Source organism: Gracilinanus agilis, chromosome 2 (genome assembly GCF_016433145.1).
Source record: "Gracilinanus agilis isolate LMUSP501 chromosome 2, AgileGrace, whole genome shotgun sequence".
NCBI lineage: Eukaryota > Metazoa > Chordata > Mammalia > Didelphimorphia > Didelphidae > Gracilinanus > Gracilinanus agilis.
The window spans coordinates 202,516,095-202,540,853 of NC_058131.1; the positions used below are offsets into that span (position 1 = coordinate 202,516,095).

General features: G+C 39.6%; 1 protein-coding gene across 1 annotated transcript in view; it reads left to right on the forward strand.

The window, feature by feature from the left end:
• The first annotated feature begins 1,627 nt into the window (after window positions 1-1,627).
• ALLC (allantoicase) overlaps window positions 1,628-24,759 on the forward strand; it is a 98,932-nt gene continuing 75,800 nt past the window's right edge. The window contains 2 exon segments of the mRNA XM_044659565.1: window positions 1,628-1,828; window positions 24,170-24,265. Coding sequence (XP_044515500.1) covers window positions 1,628-1,828; window positions 24,170-24,265 — 297 coding nt within the window.

Genomic DNA, 24,759 nt, shown 5'->3' on the forward strand with positions numbered 1-24,759 from the left:
AGACCAAATTTGAACGCAGGAACCTCCTGTCTCTAAGTCTGGCTCTCAGTCCACTGAGCCACCTAGATGCCCTCTGAGAGCTAAAGCTTTTAAAGAGGAATTAGGAATAGGACAATAGAGCATTGGGCCAACAGCCAGGAAGACCTGAATTCAAATCAGGCCTCAGATGCTTCCTAGCTGTGTGACCTGAAGCAATTCATTTAATCCTGTTTACCTCAATTTCCTCATTTGTAAAATGAGCTTGAAATGGCAAACCACTTCAGCATCTTTGCCAAGAGAGCCCCATGGATAGCTATGGTCCATGGGGTCACAAGGAGATGGACATGAATGAACAACAAAGAACAAATGTGTCAGGCTTTCTGCCAAGTGCCGAAGATACAAAAAAGGTCAAAGACAGTCCCTGTTTTCAGGGATCTTATAGTCTAATGGGGAAGGCAATGTGTAAAGAATTGTGTACACACAAGATATAAACAGGATCTATAAAAATGAGGAGTTTCCTCAAGAAGCCTCTAAGATATGTACCAGTTTTTTAAAAAATCCTTAGATTCTGTCTTAGGATTAATACTGTGTTCCAAGGCAGAGGAATAGTAAGGTTTAGGCAATGGGGGTTAAGTGATTTGCCCAGAGTCACACAGCTAGGAAGACCCAGGGCCTCCCATCTCTAGGCTTGGTGCACTATCCACTGAGCCACCTAGCTTCCCCTGTACCAGGTCAAAATGTATTCTCTTATAATACCAAGACTTCCCTGTCTGGTACTCTCTCTTATAAGCAATAGCATGATGTTGATATTTCACTTCTTTGTATGCATTTTGTGTCTGTGTCCCCCATGCCCAGTATAGAACCTGGCACACAGTAGGTATTTAATGTATGCTTGTTATATGATTAACTTGGAAATGACTTACATAATTGCAAACTTCCAAAAAAGGCATTTTCATTTTAAAAAAATAGTTGAAGCCAGACACAGACTCCTTTATTTTATGGCATAGAACAAGTGTCTGAATGCAGAAGCCTAATTCTGTATCCACTGCCATTGTGGAACAATGACAGGGGCCCTAAATTTGGAGTCAGGCTTCTTGGGTTTGAAATCCTGGCAGTAAACAACATTTCCTCCTGACTTTTTGTCTCCAGGCATCAGTTTCCTGATCTATAAAATAAGCAGAGCTTGATTAGATGATCTTTGAGACCTTGTCAGCTTTAATTAATCAATCAACAAGATTTTATTAAGCTCCTACTATGTTCCAGGCACAAGAGAGTGTGACTCCAAAGAATGAAGGAAAAAATCCACTTATGCAGCATGCAGCCTGTGATTTTTCTCATGCACACAAAGGATTCTCTGGTTTACAAAGTGATTAGCATGACGATGCTTTAAATAGTCAGTTTTTCTAATGCATTTAAAATAGGATTCATTGACCCAAATTTGGTGTACTCCCAATTTAAGAACAAAAGAACATCTCTTGTGTAAAGAGAGGCACACCCACAGCAGAATTCTGTTCTCTAATGGAGAGGGAAGTAAGTCTAGTGAGCATTTTGGAGAAAGCCAGGATTTATTAGGTACTTCACTGGGGCATGACCAAGAGGCTGGCATACAAATTCTTTCAGGGCCTCACAAGGAGACGCGTGGGCAATGATGGATCTGGGAGAGATAAATGCTGTAATGGAGCCGGCTTCTGGAAACCTGTATTTCCACATTGCCATCTTGTGGACCAATGTGGGATTTATGGGAGAAACCAAAGTCTCCTATCTGCTCTTTGGAAATGTCGGCCTGAAGGACGTTTTGTCCATAGTGAGGGAAGCTTCTCAGCTCCGTTTCTCTGCATGGTTCAAATGGGTAACCCTTTAAAAGATATGGGTGTCACACCAAGAGGACAAGGACAGAGATGTATAAAAAAGTAACAGAGACCTTCTAAAGGAGTCATCTTCTTCGTTTCCATTGTCCATTGTCTCTGGCGGCCTCTGTCCGTGGTACTGATGCCCCTGGGGTGTTAGGTAAGTCACTGAGCTTCTCTAGCCTCTGATACTTAGCTATAAAATGGCGGGGCTGGATCAAGTATCCTCTAAGGACCCTTCCATCTCTAAATCTGTGATCCTACAGCTTCTTGTTTGTCTGGTCTCTCTCCTGTCCTTCTGTACTGTGACCTTCATTTTTCACTTTGTTAATATTTTGTCTTTGCCCCAGAATGCCCTTCATTCTCTCTCCATCCTTCATACTACAGCCAGATACATTCTTCCTCCCTGGTGATCTTGTCATCTGACTCTTGTTCTTGGAAATCTTTAGTGGCCTCCATATTGCCCGACCTGGCATTTGGTCCTTAATAATCTGGTGCTGCCCTACTTTTCCAATCTCATCTCATGCTATGCTAACACCAAATTGGACCACCTGCCTCCTGAGCATGGCTTATATCTGATTTTGTTCAGGATATTCCCTCTGCTACTAGAAGATTTTCCCTCCCTGTCTTGTCTATGGAATTCCTTTGTTGTTTGTTGTAGTTCAGTCATGCCTGACTCTTCATGGCACATTTGGGGTTTTCTTGGCAGAGATACTAGGGTGGTTTGCCATTTCCTGCTCCAGCTCATTTTATAGATAATGAAACTGAGGCACCACAGGGTTAAATGACTTGCCCAGGGTCACAGAGCTAGGAAGTGTCTGAGGTCAGACCCCAGGCTTGTTGCTCTATCCACTGTGCCGCCTGGCAACCTATCATTTAAAGCCCAGCTCGTGTCATTTCTTCCATGAAGCCTGCCTTGATGTTCACTGTCACAATAATCCTCCCCAAACCCCAACCCTTTGGCCCCCATTCTTGAGCATTTTGCTTCATATCTCTCAAATACAGTGTCCATCTATTATTCTGTACTATAGTATAGAGCAACATTGGCAAAGTATTGGCATGAATGCCCAACTGGCAAGGAGGGGGAACTTTTCCATTTCCCTATTTCCCAGTACCAGAGGACATTTTTTGCATGCTTCACCCCTCTGTCCAGCCACCCAAAGTGAGCACTTCCTTCCTCCGCTCTCTGGGGTAATGTGGGGGGGACGGAGGGGGAGCTTGAAGTTGCAATTTGCGCATGCAAACTTGGAAAACTTTTGCCAATGCTGGTATAGGGGGATAGTATTTGCTACACAAGATTCTGTTCAGAAGGGACTCTAACCATTTGGACCTGGGAAGAGAGAGAGAGAGGGTGAGGGGGTATGGGGAGAGGGGAAGAGAGAGTGAAACAGTGACAGAGACAGAGAGAGATGGAGAGAGAGAGAGAGAGAAAGAGACAGATACAGAGACAGAGAGACAGAGAGAGACAGAGAGAGGAACACACACACACACAGAAAGAAAGAGAGAGAGAGAGAGAGAGAGAGAGAGAGAGAGAGAGAGAGAGAGAGAGAATGTTGGGAAATGAAATATCTTGGGTTTTCATCAAAACTCTCTGAAACTAATATCACACTAGGATATACCAGAAATGGAAGGGGTTTCATTTTTAAAAAGCAAGGGATAATATGAAGTAAGACCAAAGGATGGATCCTGGATGATGAATTCAATTCAGTTAAACTCAATTGACATTTATTAAGCACCTGCTTTATTCTTAGCACTATGCTAGTATTATGTGGGGGATAAAAAGATATCTAAGACCAGATTCCTTCCCAAAGGAGCCTGTCAGAAATGGTTTATAATCTCTACCTCCACCCACTCCTGTCTCCCTTTGTTTTGGTTTTCTAAATTCAATTTTATTTTAATTTCTGAACTCTCTCTCTTCTTCTCTCACCCACTCATTGAAAATGAAAAAACCAAAACCCATTATAAACATAGATATATGTACATATAGTCAAGCAAAACAAATTCCCACATTAGCCATGTCCAAACAGACAAACTCAAATATACTTTAACCTGAACTCTCAGTTTATCACCTCTTTATTTTGTAGTAGGGAACATACTTTATTATGAGTCCTTTGGAGCTGTGGATACTCATTTTTAAAATTAGAATTCCTGTGTTTTTCAAAATTATTTGTTTTTACAATATTATTATTATTGTATACATTGTTCTCCTCCTTCTGTTCCCTTCACTTTGCTATAGTTCATAGAGGTTTTCCTAGTTTTCTTGGAAACCAACTCCTTCATAAGTTCTTATGGCAGAAAAGTGTCCCATCACATAAGTATAACTTATTCAGTCATTCCTCAATTGGTGGGTCCCCACTCAGTTTCCAGTTATTCCTGCCTTCCTTTGAATAGCCTAGCCTCCTAGCTCTTCTACCTCCTCAACACTCATGTTTCCAGTCTACCTAGACAAAGCACAAGAGTGGTCATAGGATCCCTTTTTAAGTCCTACCCCTGCTCAGTTGAACCTTTTTTTTTTTTTTTTTAATCTTTATCTTCCATCTTAGAATCAATACTGTGTATTGGTTCCAAGGCAGAAGAGCAGTAAAAGTGAGGCAATGGTTAAAGTTAAATGACTTGCCCAGGGTCACACAGCTAGGAAGTATCTAAGGCCATGTTTGAACCCAGGACCTTCCCTCTCTAGGTCTGTGCTCAGTTGAATTTAACCAAGTGCCAAAGTTCTTATTTATGATTGGTGAAAGAACACTGGGTTTATAGTCACAAGACCTGGGTTCATACCTTGGCTCTGCCACTTTATATCTGATCTTGGACTAATCCTTATGTCTCTCTGGGTTTCAATATTCTTGCCTTTAAAATGAGGAGGCTGACCAGTTAATTTCTCAGGTCCCTTCAAGCTCTAAATAATGCCATTGAGAGTATTAGGTTTTCAGCAAATGAGAAACTTACTTTTATTAGTTTGCCCAAGAGTGATCAGACACGGGAAGGACTGATCAACAACAGACTTCTAGGAACCATGAAATCAGCTTATTAATTTTGTTATGTAGAGATGGCAGCATGGAATCCCTGCAAAATACAGGGTCAGCCTCACCCAGAATTCCAGGGGACAATAACAATTTATAATGGAGAAGAAGTCATTCTAATCCATTAATAGAATTTATTAAGGCTCTGCCAGGTGTTGGGTTATGAAGGATCTGCCTCTGTTCTTATGGACCTTATATTCTATCTAGCTAACAACAGCGCTTAGGCTAGATTGGACACAGGGTAAGTAATGGGGAAATGTACGAAACCGGGGCATGCCTTGGGCACAAAGTAGGCATTCTTCGTGCTCCCTCACCACTCTTCTACCTATCATAGGATCATAGATTTAGAGCTGAAAGCACCTCAAAGCCATCCAGGAAAAACCCTCATCATTTTTACAGATGAAAAAACTGGCATCCTGGGAGATTAAGTGATATGTCCAGAGTCACACAGCAAGTGAGTATCTGAGGCAGGATTAAATCCTTGCCTTCCTTTCTCTAAGTCCAGAGCTCTATCCCTCTATCCTGTGCTGCCTTTCATTTTCCAGGGTACCCCATTCACTCTCAAGGCGCTCAGAAAACAAAAGGAAAAGAAAGCTGGTTGATTTTCTGGGATCATTCACATAGGGGCAGCTAGGTACCATAGATAGACTGCCAGATCTAGAGTCAAGAAGATTCATCTTTCTGAGTTCAAATCTGGCCTCAGCCACTTATAAGTGGTGTGACCCTCAGCAAGTCATTTACCCCAGTTTGCCTCAATTTCCTCATCTGAAAAATGAAATAGAGAAAGAAATAGGAAACCACTCCAGTATCTTTGCCAAGAAAACCCTAAATGGGGTCATGAACAGTTGGATGCAACTGAAAGGACTGAGCAACAGCCCCTCTGTAGAAAGCACTTATGTCCACTAGATTATTATGTCTCTCTCCTTTGGATGATACTGTATAATCATGGATAAAAATCTGGCTTTTCTCTTTGAAGACAGCATGCAGAGCCCAGCTCTTCTATTATGACAACATTACCTTAGATGAGTTACAGTTAATTAGATCATAGCTCATCTTAAACTAGTTACATTTTAGTCTCTGATGAGATTTGGGAGAAGCCTCAGTCTCTTGATGAGATTTGGGAAGGGTCCCAATGTAAGAGACCAAAGCAGTTTGGTGTGGTGGAGAGAAAATTCCTGGATTCAATCCCCAGCTCTGCTATTTACAACCTATGTGACCTCCAACAAATCACGTCACTTCTCTGGCCATTAGCTTCCTCATCTGTAAAATGAAGGTGTTGGGCTAGAATTATTGGTAAGGTCCCACGGAGCTCTAAATCCTTTGATCCTGAGCAAGGAAGTGTGCAGCTGAACAGGAGTAGGAAGACAGTAGCCATAGCCAATAGCCCCAAGGAGTGCACCTGTGCCTCTCCCTTGCTAGGGCTGCTTGCAGCCAGCACATTACAAGCAGGGCAAAGTGGAGCTCCCACTGTGTGTGTTTGGAAAGTATCCCCTCACCATCGGGCCTGTAGAGAACCTTATAGGTGCTTGGAGGAAGAAATGCAAAAGAGACCAGACAGATGGCCAAGTGTTTGTGTGCTGTTGTCTTTATGTGCCTGTTGGTGTGGTCCCTCTGTGTAGAGAGTGTTTCCCTTGGTGGTGGTTGGTAGTGGGGCCCTGCCAAATAATTCTGCTGAGCCTTCCCAAGGTAGGCATGAAGAACAATGGAGACCACCAAAAGGATCCAGTAATGCTGAAACCATCACAAATTCAGTGAAAGCTAGGCACCTTCTCAGACACCCTTTTGTGTCAAAGATTGGGGAAATCTGATGCCTAGTCTCACCAACCCATTTATTAGTCATTTTTTTTTAAACTCTTACTTTCCATCTTGGAATCAATTCTGTGTATTGGCTCCAAGGCAAAAGAGTGGTAAGGGCTAGGCAATGGGGGTTAAGTGACTTGCCTGAGGTCACACAGCTGGGAAGTGTCCAAGACCAGATTTGAACCTCTGCCTTCTAAGTTAATTGGTCTCAGATTTTAGGAGTTTTTCCTATTAATTCTTGATGAAAATCAAAATTAAAATAAATCATTCTTATTAATAAATTATTAACAAGTCAAAGCTAAATGAATGAATTCTTGACCAAAATAAAATTTAAATCCATCCTGTATTTGTTAATTTAGTTCAATTCAACAAACATTTATCAAGGGCCTACTCTGTGCAAGGGACTGTACTAGTTTTTATGGATATAAGCACAAAGAACTGGTCCTCATCCTCAAAGAGCTTGCATTCTGCTGGGCAGGGATATAAAGTATAAAAATAGAATACAATTTAAGGTGATTGGAGAGGAAGAGGGGATCTCAGCAAAGACATCTGGTAGGGAAGTGGCAGTGGAGATGAACTTTGAAGGAAGTTTAAGATTTGAAGAATTAGAGGTGAGGAAGGTAGATATCTCCCATTTGAGTTTTTGCAAAAGGATGGATTGCCTGGTATGGAACAAAACAAAATGGCCAATTTGGCTGGACTGTAGAGTCCATGAGTGGGGAATAGGGACTAGACCTGTGATTTTAATTGGTGAGGAAATGAGGTAATTCCTTCTGTTAATGTAACTTGGCTCCTTCTCTGCAACATAGAGTCAGAGATCCCCAAATGACAGATGATCAAAGGATATGAACAGGCAATTCTCAGATGAAGAAATTAAAACTATCTTTAGTCGCACTATTGATTAGAGAAATGCAAATTAAAAAACTCACATCTGTCAGACTGGCTAATGAGACAAAAAAGGAAAATGATAAATGTTAGAGGGGATGTGGGGGAAAAAAGGACACTAATACACTGTTGATAGAGCTGTGAACTCATATAGCCATTCTGGAGAGCAATCTGGAACCATGCCCAAAGGACCATCAAATAGTGCCTACCCTTTGAATAAGGATTACCGCTACTAGGTCTATATCCCAAAGAGATCAAAGATAGGTGGAAAGGACCAAGATGTACAAAAATATTTATGAAGGCTTTTTTTTTATGGTGGCAAAGAACAAAACAGGAAGGATGTCCACCCAATGGGAATGGTTGAACAAGTTGTGGTATATGATTGTAAGGGCATGTAATATAATGGATATAATGGAGAAAGTAGGAGAAGGGAGGATATTGCAATGATCCAGGCAAGGTATGGTGATTTTTGAAGGAGGACAGGCTAGAGCAGAGTTAGAGAGATGTTATAGAGGTAGTAATGACAAAAGCTTGGTAACTAATTGGATTTTGGATTGAGGGAGGTAAAGAGCATTAATTTTGTGCCCTGGGCATATATTAACTCTAAACTTCTTTAGATCCTTTCCCCCTCTATCAACTGTACATTGGACTGTGTCTCATCTAGTCTAGGTTATGTTCTGCGCTAAGAAATACCAAGCTAATCTCTTCATTAAGTTCAGAAGAATGTGTTGATTTTTTTCCTAAATCCTTACTTTCACAGGCAGCTAGGTGGTTCAGTGGACTGAGAGCCAGACCTAGAGACAGGAGGTTTCCAATCTGGTGACCCTGGGCAAATCATTTAACCTCGTTGTCTAGCCCCTTTGGCTCTTCTGCCTTAGAACCAAAACACAGTATTGATTCTAAGATGGAAGGAAAGGGTTTAAAAAAAAATCCTGACTTTCCGTCCTAGTAAAGTTCTTAGGCTAGAATGAAGGACAAGAGCTAAGCAAATGGGATTAAATGACTTGTTCAGAGTCACACAGGTAGGAAATCTGTCTGAGGCCAGATTTGAACCTAGGAACTTCTTTCTCTATATGGCTCTTTAGTCACTGTGCCATCCAGTTGCCCCTGTGTTAACTGTTAAAAAGTTGCTATGTGATTCCTTTTCAGAAATATATATATGTGAAAGTATATATTAGTAAGAACTCCTAGAAATTTTAACTTTAAGAAAAGATGCTAATAGAAGAACTAGAATTTTATATACTCTAGTGAGCTATATAAAGGAAATTATAAGTATGGTTGGGGGACCTAGAAATACCATCTAACTGAAGATCATAGGGCACAATATATCCTGCCTTTTAGTAGGATTGTTCTGAGTTTGCCAGAAAGATTTTGTGTAAGTTATCCATGAATCTGAACACTAGTAACATGATGGACTCATAGTACATGGGGCACCTAGGTGGTACAGGGGATAGCGTGTGGGATCTTTGAACTCATCTTCTTGGGCTTGAATCCAGCCTCAGACACTTACTAGCATGTGATCCTGAGGACTAAAGTTAGGAAGATTCATCTTCTTGTGTGGGATGAGGTTCAGTGTGTAATTCTTAGAGTAGTATTCAGCTTGTTGTAACCCCAATTTTCAAGACCCCTTAGTGTTACTATCTTTTAGACTAAAACTGCCCCCCACCCCATAAAACTTTTAGTTTTCCTGACCTATTTTCAAAAGCCTCAAGAAGAGTTTATCTGTATCCTGGGAAGAAAGCCAAACTATAAAATAAGCTGAGGGAGGGAAAAGTACAGTAAGTTTCAAAAGTATCATGGTCCCAGCCTGGGAATCCCTTGATAGTGATGGGTTTTTTCTTGATCATGGGGGCTTTGAGGGGTACATAATGTTGAAAATCACACGCTCAAGACTTGAAACATCATAGCCCCTCCTTCTGTGGGATTGGACAGAGGGGAGGAGGAGAATCTTGCATCAAGATTATTATAAAAGTTTGTGACTGCATGTAGAAGAGAGGACATCTTTGCCCCAAGCAAGCCACTTCTGTGGGCAGAATCCCCTTTCCCCCCTTCCCTTCCCCTTGCTGCTGTCCACTTGTTTTCTCTGTATAAAGCCACTTTTCTTGCCAGAATCTTATCAAGTCTCCTGTCTGCTCATTAGAGTGATTTCTTGGGGTACAAGCCTCCCCAGAATTCCACTCCACACATTTCAGAGTTCAAATCTGGCCTCAGGCACTTACTAGTTGGACAATCACTTAACTCCATTTGCCTCAATTTCTATAAAATGAACTGGAGAAGGAAATGGCAAACCACTACAGTAGCTTTACCAAGAAAACCCCAAATGGGGTTATGAAGAGTTGGATACAACTGAAACAAGTGAATAACAAGTATGGTATAATGTGAAAAGGGCAGTAGGGTAAGAGGTATTGTAGTATTGGGAAAAGAATACTAGATTTGGAGTTAGAGAACCTGGTTTGGAATCTACTTAGTATGTGACTTTGGGCAAATTGCTTAGCTTCTCTGGGCCTTAAGTTTCCTTATCTGTAAAATTTGGTATTGGACCAAATGGCCTCTAAGGTTCCTGTCATGAGTTCCTATGACTCTGTGGCCCTTGAGTTCCCTTCAAGTTTTAAATCTATAGCCTCTGGCTAGGAGTCAAGGAGCCCTGAATCTGAATCCCAGTTTGCCACTGACTTCTTGTGTGACCATGGATTAAGGCACTTCAGGGATTACATTGTTACATCTATAAAATAAAGTGGTTGGATTAGATGATCTCTGAAGGTCCTTCTAATCCCAGTATTTTATTACTCTATGTGTTTGCTCAAGGGCTATCTGGGTATCCAGCTTATTAACCTGCAGGGTAACCCCATGCTTCTCTGGGGATGGTTTGCACTCAGTTGCTAAGCTCCATCCCTACTCCACCCTCTTGTGACATCACTCAGGACATCACTAACCACCAGAAAGCCTTGGCCTCTTTAGCTAGGATCTTCTAAGTTCTGTACCAGCTGGCCCCCTGACATCATGGGAACTTGCCTGTCCTATTGGAGAAAGGTGGATCAACACTAAATCTATGATTCTGGACTCGTGTCAGCCTTGCACAGGAACAGCAGAGGAACAGTGATATCCTCGTGTTTTTTAGTGACCTAAATTGTCAACATAGTAAACCTGCACAGAAAGGTATTTGAACTAAGCACTGAGCATTTATCAGGTTTGAAAGGTGCAAAAGGTATGTGGGAACACCCTGCTTATACTGCTCAGATGACAATACCTGCAGATAGCTCCAGGTAGTGACAGATTTGGGGAAGTAGGGAGATAGAAGACAATACGTGTGAGGCTATCTGACCACTGTTACCCCCAGCTTGTAAGCCCTTATCAGTGTTACCCCTCTACGATGAGTAATTTTAGTGATGGTCTCATCTCAAAGATAATTTGTTGTTTCTGGTAAAGCTTGGGAACTTTCCCACTTGAAATCCTATTTATAGAACTTTAAAAGGGAATATAATAAATTGATTAATTTATTCAACATCTTATTTGAGGTTCTCCTGTAGTGCCTTTTTATGTCTTATAGATTACTTTGAATTCTCAAAAGCTAGTTCAGGAGGTCTTAAAAAATTGGAAAGGCTATGAACCAGGTGAAAGATTGTATATTGGTTATTGGAAGATTATGGTAGTTTACTAGATCCAGAGAACTCTAGATAATACAGCAGAAAGAACAATGAATGGCTCTGGAATCAAAGGATTTGGCTTTAAAATCCCACCTTTGATGCTTGTTAGCTACCTTTATGATGGGGCAACCTCCATGGGCCTCAGCTTCCATGTTTGTGAAATGACTACATCTCAGGTTTCTTCTAGCCTTAGCTCCATGATCCCCATAAAGACAGCAAGGTGGTGAACTTTTCAGTTACAGAAATGCATGGATACCATTTACCAAGTTTGAGGCTTAACAACTCCCCACCTTGGGGGTTAACACGAGGTAGGTTAGTGTGGCGGGAGAAACCCATACTTCTGATTTATCCTTGAAGAACTGAAGTGTATTTACTGAGCAAATATTATATTTGAGGCCCTATTCTTGGTGCTAAGGGGGAATGAATAAAAAAATGAAACTGATATGGTCCTTGTTCTTAAGGACCTTAGAATCTGGTGAAGAAGATAAGATAGACAAATGTGATAGAATGTGATAACTTCATAAGAAAGATACAAAGACCCTGTCAAAGGAATTTAGAGGCAGGAGAAGTATTTTCTGGGTCAGAAAAGGCTTCATTAGGGGTAGAAACTGTTTTTCTAGACCCTGAAGAACAGGTGGAATGGGAAGGATAGGAAGGAACAAAGATGTTCAAGTAGGAAAGTGTCAGGTGTGTTCAGAGAATGACAAATTATGTTCAGTTGCAGTATTACGAAAGATGAATAAAAAAAAGGATGTGAAAGATCTTGGGGGCCAGATTGTGTGGAAAGCCTTACATAAGTTAGCAAGTTCTAAAATATGAAGATTTTAACTTTTAGCTCCATTTCTTTGTCTAACGATCAACTTTTATTAGAACAAACTCCAGAGGGCATTGACTACTTTACAAAGTAATGTTAGTGGTATTTTATTAGGAAAAAAGTGTACTTTTAGACTTCAAAGTTAAAGTCTAGAGAAGCTACAGGCAAAAAGAATAGAAAAGAATAAAAAAAAATCAGAACCTAGTGAAAGAAAAGGAGGGACCATGCACATACCTCCATTTTTTTTGTGTAGCAGCCCCTCTGGGGCTACTTTTTAGCTGCCTCTTAAACTGGCAGGTTAGTGCTCCAGTGGGTGGCTGCCTACTTCATCCATTCAGGTTCTAGGGGTAATCCTGTGGGTTTCTAATGTTATCATTCATGGGTCCCCATTCGGCATGCTTTCCATTCAATACCAATTAATCAGTCAAGAGTTAATTACCTTTACTGAATTTACTGAATTACTGAAGGATATTTACTGAAATAGTATAATAAGAATGGTTAGCACAAAGAATTCTCACCAAACACCTTTCCAAACACAAGAACCCCAAACACAAGAACCTTGCTTGAGAAGGGTGGGGTCGAACTTGAGAGTACATATGACCAAAGGGTAATGTAAAACTTGTGGTTACTTAAAGTCATTTTCTCTCTTTGTGGAGTTTTTAGAAAAATTTTCTTAAATATAGCTTTCTTCTGGACTCCAGAAGAGTCCTAAAAAGTTGCCTTTTTTTCCAATTTTGTCTTTGGTGTGTCTTTCAGCTCTTGATGTCATCAGCCATTGCTGATCCAAGGACAGTAGTCTCTTTCAGTGGGATGGGAATATCCACACCCTTCCTTCACCTTTGATAGAGGGATGGGAGAATATCATGAGTGGCCTCTCCACCCCCTTTCCTTTGGGAAATTCTCCCTTTGGCCCCAAGGCAGCCTTGATGCTAGAATTTCTTACTGGAATCTGCTGCTATACTATAAATAGGTCCAGAGGCATGTCTACTTCTTTTAACTAATCTCACTATATTTCCTTTTTGATTTTATCTAATGATCAAGTACTTGCTCCTAAATTGAGGACTTATCTGCTATTAGTTTATGCCTTGTTTGATTTCAATCTGGAAATCTGGACCCTGAGCATCCATGTTAATTAGGGTGGAGGTTTCAATCTTCTCTCAAACTCACTCCTTTCCTTTTCAATCCTGTTTGGGTTCCATGTTGTTTTATTTGAGTGGGTGCTATGTATTATTCATTGTTATCTTATGATTTAGGAGGTAGTGTGATATTGGACTTGGAGTCAAATAACCTAGATTTGGATCTTAGCTCTGCTATTCCATGAACTGTGGGGCAATAATGCATTTAGTTCTCCTCTCCTACCTCAATTATGTTTTATACTGCGAGGAGCTGTGATCTCATCTTTGAGAATACCTTTTTTTTTCTTTTAAAGGTGCAGATTACAACTTAACCTAAGTCTTCTCAACTTAGTGTGATTCTCTTGTACATGTCATATTCGGTCCTTTTTGATTGTGTCCTGATTCTTTGTGATCTCATAGGGGTTTTCTTAGCAGAGTCACTGGAGTGGTTTGTCATTTCCTTCTCCAGCTCATTTTACAGAAGAGGAAATTGAGGCAAACAGGGTAAGTGACTTGCCCAGGGCCATATAGCTAGTAAGTGTCTGAGATTGGATTTAAACTCAGGAAGAAGAATTTTACTGACTCCAAGCCCAAAACTCTATCCACTGTGCCACCTAGCGGCTCCTATGGAGGTTAGACAGGAGGTTTTCTACAAGATAGGCAGTTAGGTAGTACAGTAAATAGAGTGTTGGACCTGGAGTCAGAAAGACTCAGCTTCCTGAGTTCAAATCCAGCCTTAAACTCTTACTAGCTATGTGATCCTGGATAAGTAACTTTAACCCTGTTTGCCTCAGTTTCCTCATTTGTAAAGTGAGCTGGATAAGGAAATGGTAAACTACTCCAGTATCTCTGCCAGGAAAAGGACAAATGAGGTCACAAAGAGCCATATAAGACTGATAGGACTTAGGAACAAAAAAATAACATCCTCCATGGAAGTCCTCAAGGAGTTAGAACCTTCCTTTTGGTCTCAACATTATATAGGTTCCAAGAGGGGAAAACATGGACAATATTAGTCATCACTTTATGTTTATGACCAGCCCACCTTCTTTTCAGTTCTTTTATGCTTATTTTTTGTTATACTATAATACAGCTGATCCTTACTCATTATGATTATCATTTCTTATAGCACTATAGTATTCCATCACCAACATGTGTCACAATTTGTTCAGCTTATTCCCCAATTGATTGACATCCCCTCAATCTCCAATTCTTTGCCACTACAAATCTCACAAATTTTACCCTCCTATTGAGACTATGACTTCTCTTGTTCTAAAAACTATGACTTTCCTATATTGACACAAAACAGGACACTCATGGAATGACTCTGGGGACCTAGGTGCCCTTAGAACACTGGCATCATTGTTGGTGGAGTTGTGAACTGATCCAGCCATTCTGAAGGGCAATTTGGAAGACTGTGCATACACTTTGATCTGGTAAAACCACTACTGGGTCTGTATCCCAAAGAGATAATAAAAAAGATGGGGGAAAGGGAGAATTAAAAAAGAGGAAACTTGTACAAAAATATTTATAGCAGCTTTTTTTGTAGCAGCAAAGAATTGAAAATTGAGAGGATGTCAGTCAATTGGGGAATGGCCAATTTGTGGTACATGTTGGTGATGGAATACTATTGTACTATAAGAAATTATCAACAAGATGACTTCAGAAAGATCTGGAAAGAACTGCATAAACTGATGCAGAGTGGAATAAGAAGAACCAGCAGAACATTGTACACAATAACAGAAATGGTGTAAGATGATTTTCTAGAAAACTTGGCTACTCTAAGCAATGCAACGATCTGGGATGATCCTGAAAAGACTTTTGATGAAGAATGCCATCCACCTCCAGAGAAAGAACTTGGAGTCATCTTTCACATTAGCGTATTTATAGTTTTATCTTGGGGTTTCGGTTATGTATGGGTGTGCTCTAACAACAATGACCAATATGGAAATGTGTTTTGCATGACTATAAAGTAAAAAAACCACAGTATCACATGTAAAATCTACATAAGATTGCTTACCATCTCAGAGATAGGGGTGGTGGGGGTGGGGAGAGGTAGAGAATTCAAGACTCAAAATTATTTTTAAAATATTAAAAACTTTTTACATGTAATTGGAGAAAAATAAAATTTAAAAAATCCTGGAAAAAAAGAACAGTAGCATCAGATCAGAATTTATTGTACATCTCCCTTTTGTACATCTCTCTCCTAAGGAATAGGACTGTTGCTCTTTTTTTTTTTTTTTTTTTTTTTTTTTACAACAGATAGGGAGTATTAAACAAAGAAATAATTTGTTTTTCACTAAAAATATTTTTTATACCTATTATTATGTTCAGCACTGAGTAGGTATTTTATAGGTGGTTGGGTTAGAAAAGCGTATCTTAAAAGATGTTCCATTTGCAGCATGTTTCATCTGGACTATTGCAATAGCCTAAGTGGTCTTCTTCTAGTCTCTCCCTCTCTAAACCATCTTCCTCATAGCTTCCAAAGTGATATTCCCAAAGCACCATTCTGATTATGTCCCTTTACTTCTCTACAATCTCCATTGGTTCCTTACTGTCTCAAATTCATATACAAACTTCCCTGGAATTTAAAGCATATCACAACATGGTCCAGCCAAACTAGCTTTTTTTTTTTTTGTATTCTACCTTTATTTTTTTATTTTTTAAGTTTTTATTTTGAATATTTTCCCATAGTTACATATTTCATGTTCTTTCCCTCTCCCCCAAGCCCCTCTAGTCCCCCTTAGCTGACACACAATTCCACTGGGTTTTACATGTATCATTGATCAAGACCTAATTCCATATTATTGATAGTTGGACTAGAGTTATCGTTTAGTATCTATATCCCCAATAACGTCCCCATTAGCCCATGTGTTCGAGCAGTTGTTTTTCTTCTGTATTTCTCCTCCCACAGTTCTTCCTCTGAATGTGGCTACAAACTAGCTTTCTTGTTGCCACTCACAAATGACATTCCTTTTCTAATTTCTGTGCCTTTTCACATACTTCCCCCTCATGTTAGAAATGCACTCCCCTTTTACCTCTGTCAGAATTTCTAACTTCCTTCAAAGTTTGACTCAAATGTCCCTGCCTTTATGAGTCCTGTTTTAATCCCTACAGCTAGGCTTCCCACTCCCACCTCAAACAATTTTGTATGTCCTTTATATCCTCTTACAGGGTACACTGCCCCCAAACAAATGGAAAGTACCTGCAGGCAGCATCATTTTTCCTAATCTTTGCATCTAAAGTGCCTAGTATAGTGCTGACACATTAACATCAACACTTCAAAAATATATTTTAAAAATTTTCTCAATTACTTGTAAAAGTAATTTTTAACATTTGTTTTCTAAAATTTTGAATTCTAAATTCTCTCCTTCCTTCCTCTGTCTGCACCCCATTCCTGAGATGTTAAGCAATTTGATATGGGTTCTACATGTTCAATCATGCAAAACATATTTCAATACTGGTCATATTGTAGAAGAAGACATTAAAAGACTCATGAAGAAAATAAAGTGAAAAATAGTATCTTTTGGTTTGGATTCAGACTCCACCAGTTCTTTCACTGGTAGTAGATCACATTTTTCATTATGAATCCTTGGAAATTGTCTTTGATCATCCTGTTGCTGAAAATAGCTAAATCATTCAGTTATCATAGTATAATATTGATATTATTATGCATGATGCTCTCCTGGTTCTGTTCACTTTACATTGCATCAATTCATGTAAGTTTCTCCAGCTTTTTCTGAAATCATCCTACTCATCATTTCTTATTGCACAATAGTATTCCATTATAATCATATACCATAACTTGTTCATTCTCCAGTTGAGGGATATCTCAATTTCTAATTCCTTGCCACCACAAAAAGAACAATAAATATTTTTGTACAAAGAGTTTCTTCCTCCAATCCCATTTTTTTTTATCTCTTTGGCATATAGACTGAATAGTGTTATTACTTGATCAAAGATTATACACAGTTTTATAGCCCATTGGGCATAGTTTCACATTTTTCTTCAGAATAGCTGAATCAGTTCACAACTCCACCAACAGTGCATTAGTATCCCAATTTTCCTACAACTTCTCTAATATTTATCATTTCCCTTTTTAGTCACATTGGCCAAGCTGTCATCAGTAGTTTTTAAATTTAAAATTTTTAAATTTTATTTATTTAATTGACAGAATATTTTTCTATGGTTTTAAAATATATTTTCTATATGATTCATGTAGCCAACGAATAATTCCACTGGGTTTTACATATGTAACATTGATCAAGACCTATTTCCATATTATTGATACTTGCATTAGGGTAATTGCTTAAAGTCTATATTCCCAAATCATGTCCCCATCAACCCATGTGATCAAGTAATTGTTTTTCTTCTGTGTTTCTACTTCCACAGTTCTTTCTCTGGATGTGAATAGTGTTCTTTCTCATAAGTCCCTCAGAATTGTCCTGGATTATTGCATTGCTGCTAGTAGAGAAGTCCATTACATTCGATTGTACCACAGTGTATCCGTCTCTGTGTACAATTTTCTCCTGGTGCTGCTCCTTTCACTCTGCATCAATTCCTAGAGGTCTTTCCAGTTCACATGGAATTCCTCCAGTTCTTTATTGCTTTGAGCACAGTAGTATTCTATCACCAACAAATACCACAATTTGTTCAGCCATTCCCCAATCGAAGGGTATACTGTCATTTTCCAATTTTTTGCCACTACAAAGAGCGTGGCTATAAATATTTTTGTACAAGTCTTTTTCCTTTTTATCTCTTTGGGGTACAAACCCAGCGATGGTGTGGCTGGATCAAAAGGCAGACAGTCTTTTAAAGCCATTCGAGCATAGTTCCAAATTGCCATCCAGAATGGTTGGATCATTTCACAACTCTACCAGCAATGCATTAATGTCCTAATTTTGCCACATCCCCTCCAACATTTATTATTTGCCTTTGCTGTCATTTTGGCCAATCTGCTAGGTGTGAGGTGGTACCTCAGAGTTGTTTTGATTTGCATTTCTCTAATTATAAGAGATTTAAAACACTTTTTCATGTGCTTATTGATATTTTTGATTTCTTTATCTGAAAATTGCTTATTCATGTCTCTTGCCCATTTATCAATTGTGGAATGGCTTGACTTTTTTGTATAATTGATTTAGCTCCTTATAAATCTGAGTATAATTAGACCTTTGTCAGAGGTTTTTGTTATAAAGATTTTTTTCCAATTTGTTACTTCCCTTCTAATTTTGATCACATTGGTTTTGTTTATGCAAAACCTTTTTAATTTAATGTGATCAAAATTATTTATTTTACATTTTGTTATGTTTTCTAACTCTTCCTTGGTCTTAAAATCTTTCCTTTTCCCTTAGATCTGACAGGTAAACTATTCTATGTTCACCTAATTTTCTTATAAATTCCCTTCTTTATATTCAAGTCATTCACCCATTCTGAATTTATCTTGGTGTAGAGTGTGAGATATTGATTTAAATCTAATCTTTCCCATACTGTTTTCCAATTTTCCCAGCAGTTTTTGTCAAATAGTGGATTTTTATCCCAAAAGCTGGGCTCTTTGGGCTTATCATATACTGTCTTGCTGAGGTTATTTTCCCCAAGTCTATTCCACTGATCTTCTCTTCTGTCTCTTAACCAGTACCAAATTGTTTTGATGTCATCATTACTTTTAAGGAATACTTATTGATTGACATATAAGGATCATAGTATTTTAGAATTGCAAGGGATGCCACAAGTCATCTAGTCCAAACCGAATGTGGAACCTCACATCCCTTCTCCAACATCTCGAACAAATGATTGTCCAATTTCCACTCAAAGATCTCTAGTGGCAAGGAATTCTCTATGTTCCTGTGAGATAGCCCAGTCCATTTCTGGACTGTTCTAATTGTTTGAAAGATTTTCCTTATATGGAATCTGCCTCTTTTTTACTTCTCTTCATTTCTCCTATTTCTTCCCTCTTGAGCTAAGCAGGATAGTTCTCCTTGTAGTTTTCCACATGACAGGCCATAAAATATTATGATTTTAATTGGGGAGACAGGCTGTTCCTGTAGAAAATAAAGAGGTCAGTTATTGGGTATTATTCTTTATTTACCTTCCTTCCGTCTTTCCCTCTAATCTGACCAAGCTAGATGCAATTAAGAGAAAAAGATTGATCAGTGGAATTGGAATGCAGTCAGGTGGGAAAAGTTGTTTGGCAAAGGGATATTTTGAGCAGGGCTGGTTTAGACAGGAGCTAAAAGTCTGGTGGAAAGATATCATCTGTCCATGTTTGTTCCTATACTTATTGATGGCTTATTTATAATTCAGTAGTAGGTGACTGCTGCCACCTGGTGGATTGGAGAAGGTGATTTTCTTTCTGCTCAGCATCTCCATTCTTTGTTTTCTAATTTGTAGTTAACACTTTTTAGGACTTCAGAATGCTCTGCTAAGTCTCTAAGGTAGAAATACTTCTCCAATTCCCTCTTAGCTAACTGCTGACCATTCAATCTTTCCCTTTTTTTGGGGATATTACAGCTATAAAGGGTTTCTTTTGAGGACCTCAAGACTTAGCTGATGCTAGGTGTTTCTGGGTCCTGGAGACTGGGCATTTATTTATTGATCTATCCCTTCTCTGGTCATGGCAGCTTCAGATCTTAGAACCTCCAGATGTTAGACTCTGGGTTAGCTTTCATAAACCCGAGTAGGATCTCTGAGTAGCACCAGAATTGTGAATCAGAGTTGGCTTTAGGGATTTTGATGGCTCTTGGAATGCTAGGATTTGGTCTGGGGATAGCAGAAGGTCAGAAGAGACTTAGCTATTCCCCACTCCTTCCCATTCCCCCTTTCCCACTGGGTAAATGAATCATTTTGGAACAATCTTCCTCTGGGGTTTTATGGCAGGATTGGAGCTAAGTGGTAACTAGCAATCAAGTGGGGAAGTTGAAAAGCTTGACCACAACCTATAAAGTCTTCAATCTCATAAGTGGGGCTTCTTTCTTCAGTCAGCCAGACAAAAAGCTCTTCTTAAGTGCCTGTTATATGCCAGCCACTGTGCTAAGCATTGGAATACAAAGAAACCCCAAAACAGCCCCTGCCCTCAAGAAGCATACATCCTAATGGAGGAGATGACAAGTCAACAATTAGGTACATACAAGATAAATACAGAGCAGATGGAAGGAGAAGACATTAGAAGCTGTGGGCACCAGGTAAGGTCTCCTGTAAAAGGGGAGGAAGCCAAGAAAACCAAGAAGCAGAGATGAGAGGGAAGAGCAGTCCAGATGTAGGGGACAGTTAGTTGCAAGGGCATGGAGACAGGAGGGAGGGACCTATTGGAGGAACTGAAAGCAGAGCAGTATGGTGGATCATAGAGTATGTAGAGAAAGTAAGAGAGCTGGGAAGGACAGAAGGGGCTCCCTATCTGAAACACTCTCAAATAAGAATGGAAACATTCATACTAAAGTGTAGGGAATAATGACAATTACAATAAAAATAGCTCACTGAGCTTGGTATCATGGGATTTAGAGCTGGAAGGGACCTTAAAGATCATCCACTTGAATCCCTTCATAATTCAGAGGAAGCAGCTGAGACCAAGAGAGAGAAGCGACCTGCTTAAAGTCATGCAGTTGGAATGTAGTTGAGCTGAGAAGCAAACTCGGGTTCTCTGGCTCCAAATGCTTTTTCTATACTAAGCCACATTGCTAACAGGGTCCCGAGTCTTAAATTAGGCAAATAATTCCTATAACAAAGTATCCTACATGGTGGGAAATATGCTCCTACCTGAATGGCTCCACTTTCCTATGGTCTTTGAAATCCTAACACATAGTTAGTTTGGTTCTTATTTGAGGACACGGAGGAGGTACAGTGGATAGATCTCTGGAGCTGGAATCAGGAAGAACTGAGTTCAAATCCAGCCTCAGACATAGTAATCCTGGGCATATCCCTTAATTCTGTCTGCTTCACTTTCCTCATCTGTAAAATGGGGATAATATTAACACCTGTACCTCTTAAGGTTGCTGTGTGGCTCAAACAAGATAGTAATTACAGAGCACTTAGCACAGGCACTAAATAAATGTTAGCTATTTTTATTACTATTTTATTTAGTGCTTGTCTATGGGTACCACTGAGTAACATCAGCAGGAAGAAAGGAAGAGAAAAAGAGAGCAAAGAATGATAGGGCTACCACCAACTGAAACAAAGGACTCCATGGTATTTCTTGCTCTGGCTCTCTTTATTGCATATGGTCCTCTCTCCACTCTTATCCTCTTTCCCCTGAACTTCATCTACCAAAAAACAATTCACTATGTCATAGCCCCCAAATAGGACTATCCCTGGGCATCGTTGCAGGGTAGGTGGTTTAGATTTGGTGTCTCTCCCTTCTTCCATTCTTTTTTCCCTTTAAATACTATCTTTGAGATAGTCTCTTTCTCCTGTAGGCAATGAATGACCTTGCTCTTGGGTAGATGTTATAATGCTCCCAAAGTTTTTGAATGATATAATTACAGACCCTAAAATTTACAAAGCACAATACTCCTGGGAGGTAGATAGTTCAAATAATTATGATCTCTACTTTTGAGATGAGAAAATCAAGGTTCAGAGAATATGATGATAACCGCTAGAAACTGTTAATGCTAGAACTGGAACCTAGGATCTCTTGACTCTAACTGATTTAAGATGCCACCCATTCTATTAATAAAAAAGCTGAGAAGCTTCAGAATCTCCAAATAATGAATGACTGTCACTGTGCAGTTTCAAGTCTCCTTACAGGTTGAATTCAAAGGGGATGCTAAGAGATAGACAAGGACACTTTACTTGCTTATAAGGCATGCCCTGGTTTGGGAGCTTTGGGCCTTAAGCTGGAAGGGATGTTAAAGATCACTTTGTCTAATGTTTTCATTTTATAGGGAAGGAAACTGAGGCCAGAGAGGAGAAGCGATCTTTTCTATAGTATCACAAGTAGCAGAACTTTGAACTTGTATCCCTTAGGCTCCACGTTACTTTTCCCATCACATCACACTAGTTCTCCTCCATAATAGGCTGCCATCTTGTGCTCATAATGAAGTAGCTTGAAGTACCAGGTGTCACAGTCAGTGGCTAAATTCAGAGAGGTTCACCACAAGAAGGGAGGCCAGGGATAGCCTTTTCCCCAGTGACAGCAATGCCTAGAGACCACTCAGGAAAAAGTGGTATTGGTGAGTATAGGTAGCATGCACAGTGATGATTTTTAAATTACCGAACCCAAATGAAAGCAAACAACTGCAACGTTAAGAGAGGACACAGGAATGATGGTAATAATAACGAACATTTATGTAGTGTTTTTAGGTTTATATAAATGAGGGTACCACGTTTTTATGAGAGCGTCAGTATTTTACAATCCTAAGAAGAAACCACTTCGGAGCCTTTATCAGAAAGAAGGGACTCATTATATTCTCTCTATATTTGTCTTTTGCATCCTTTGTATACTGAGCACAGGAAAGGTGCTTAATAAGTGTTTTTTGAATAAGCAAATTTCCTGTGTTTTAAAGAAGTCTCAGGGTATTAGCTTAAACAAGGATGTGTAAATAGAACTATTTTTGTTCCCATGAGTTATCCAAACATTTTTAGTGCCATAGTGATCCTGGGACTTTGTACTTCAATAAAGCATTTATCTACTGTGTGCAAAGTACTGTGCTAAGATGCTGAGGTACCGCAAAAAGATTAAACCTTGGCTCTTGCTCTCAGAGAGCTTCTACTAAGGCCATGGACACAATAACAATAATATAAAAGAGGAGGTGATAATTACAATAATAAACATTTACATAACACTTTTAGGTTTGCAAAACACTATATGTATATATAAAAAAAGTACAAAGTGCTAGGGAAGAAGGGGGCAGCTAAGTGGCTCAGTGAATTGAGAGCCAGGTCTGGAGACAGGAGGTCCTGGGTTCAAATCTGAATCCAGATACTTCCTAGCTATGTGAACCTGGACAAGTCACTTAACTCCCTTTGCCTAGCTTTTATTGCTTGCAGCCTTGGAACCAATACATAGTATCAATTCCAAGATGGAAGGTACGGGTTAAAAAAAAAGTGCTATGGGCGCTTAGAAGAAAGAAGTATCACTTTTTAAGTGAAATGAGCAGTAGAGGTTTTAATGAAGGAAACAGCATTTAAACTAAGCCTTGAAAGATGAGTAGGATTTCGACAGAGATGGAGAAGACATTCTATGTAGCTGGGACTTTATTGAGCATAAGGCACAGGGATAGGAAATTATGGAATGTCTTTGGGAAAACAGCCAGCAATTCAGTTCAGCTGGAGTGTAGGGAGATTAGAATAGAGCCAGATGGTAGTGGGATCTTGAATTCTAGGCTAAAGGAGTTTAGACTTTACTCAGTAGATAGTGGGTCCAAAGAAGGTTTTTGAGCTGGGGGAATGATATTATCAGATCTGTGCAGGAGCACTGGGTATGGCACCAGATTTGGAATTTAAAGATCAGCTACTCCCTACTTGTGTAACTCTAGGCAGATAACTTCTATTTCCAGGCTTCTGTTTCTTTAACTTTCAAATGAGGATATCTGATAATCTCTAAGGTCTTTCTCAGCTCTAAATATGTGACCCCATGATCTGACAGCTGTGTACAGAGTGTATTAAAGTGAAAAGAGACTGGAAATGGGTAGATCAGTTGGTTGGAGGTTGTTCTTTGAACTCAAAGAGGACCAAAATGACATCACTGTTGATGTATTTTAACTCATGCATAAGTTGGATTTAAGTAAGGCAGAGTTGCACAAAGTTGTCAGCCTCCTTCTCTCTTCCAGAGTCATCGAAGTCCAGTGGCAAGACAAAAGTCAAGACAACTGGTGATGACTTGGGATGCAGTGGATGACCTTGGCTTCGTCAATGTCTAATCAAGTTCTAAGTGCTCTATATAGCACCTGCTTTTGCTGCCTTCATGGCCATTGGAACAAATTGTTCTCATCTTCCCCTTTTGCCGGGAGAAGTGTTCACATGCTTGGGGTAGACACTCCTTACCTCACCAATGGGTTTGACTCATGTCAGGTACTCTCAGCCTAGTTTAGCCTGCCTTCCAAGACAGTTTACCAGGTTGTGGCTGCTGCGCATGCTATAGCTTATTGGAGCCACGGGTGAATGCTGGGTGGCAGGTGGACATCAAAGAAGGAAATTAGTCCTGGAAAGGGCTTCAAGGCAAGCTCTCACACCAGAAGTACTAGTCTTAAACACCCCAGTTAGAAGCTATTGCAATAGTACAGATGAGAGGACCTAGACTAGGATGGAAGCATTAGGAATGGAAAAGAGCATATAGATGTGACTGTCATCTCATCTTGCTGGGCCAAAGGAGATGTGTATTTTTGGATTGACAAGAGGAAAGTAATCAAATTGATTTGGGACTAAAATTCAGTCTTCCAATCTCTCCCATTTTTTGCAGGGCCAAAGGCAAGAGATGCCCAGACACCATTTATTAGTTTAGCAATAAGATTTAAAAGGATGACATTATAGAATTTTGAATGAGCCCTGGGTGCATGATTCTGTTTACAAGCATTTAGATTATTGCTAAGATCTTAATGAAAACGTGGTAAAATCGAATGCATGGCATGTAGCCGGCAATAATATTAGCAAGGGGTAACTATTCAGTATCGTAGGAAAGAAGAAATTAAGAAAGGGAAAGAATCCAATACCTTAAGGTGAAAGATGTTTGCA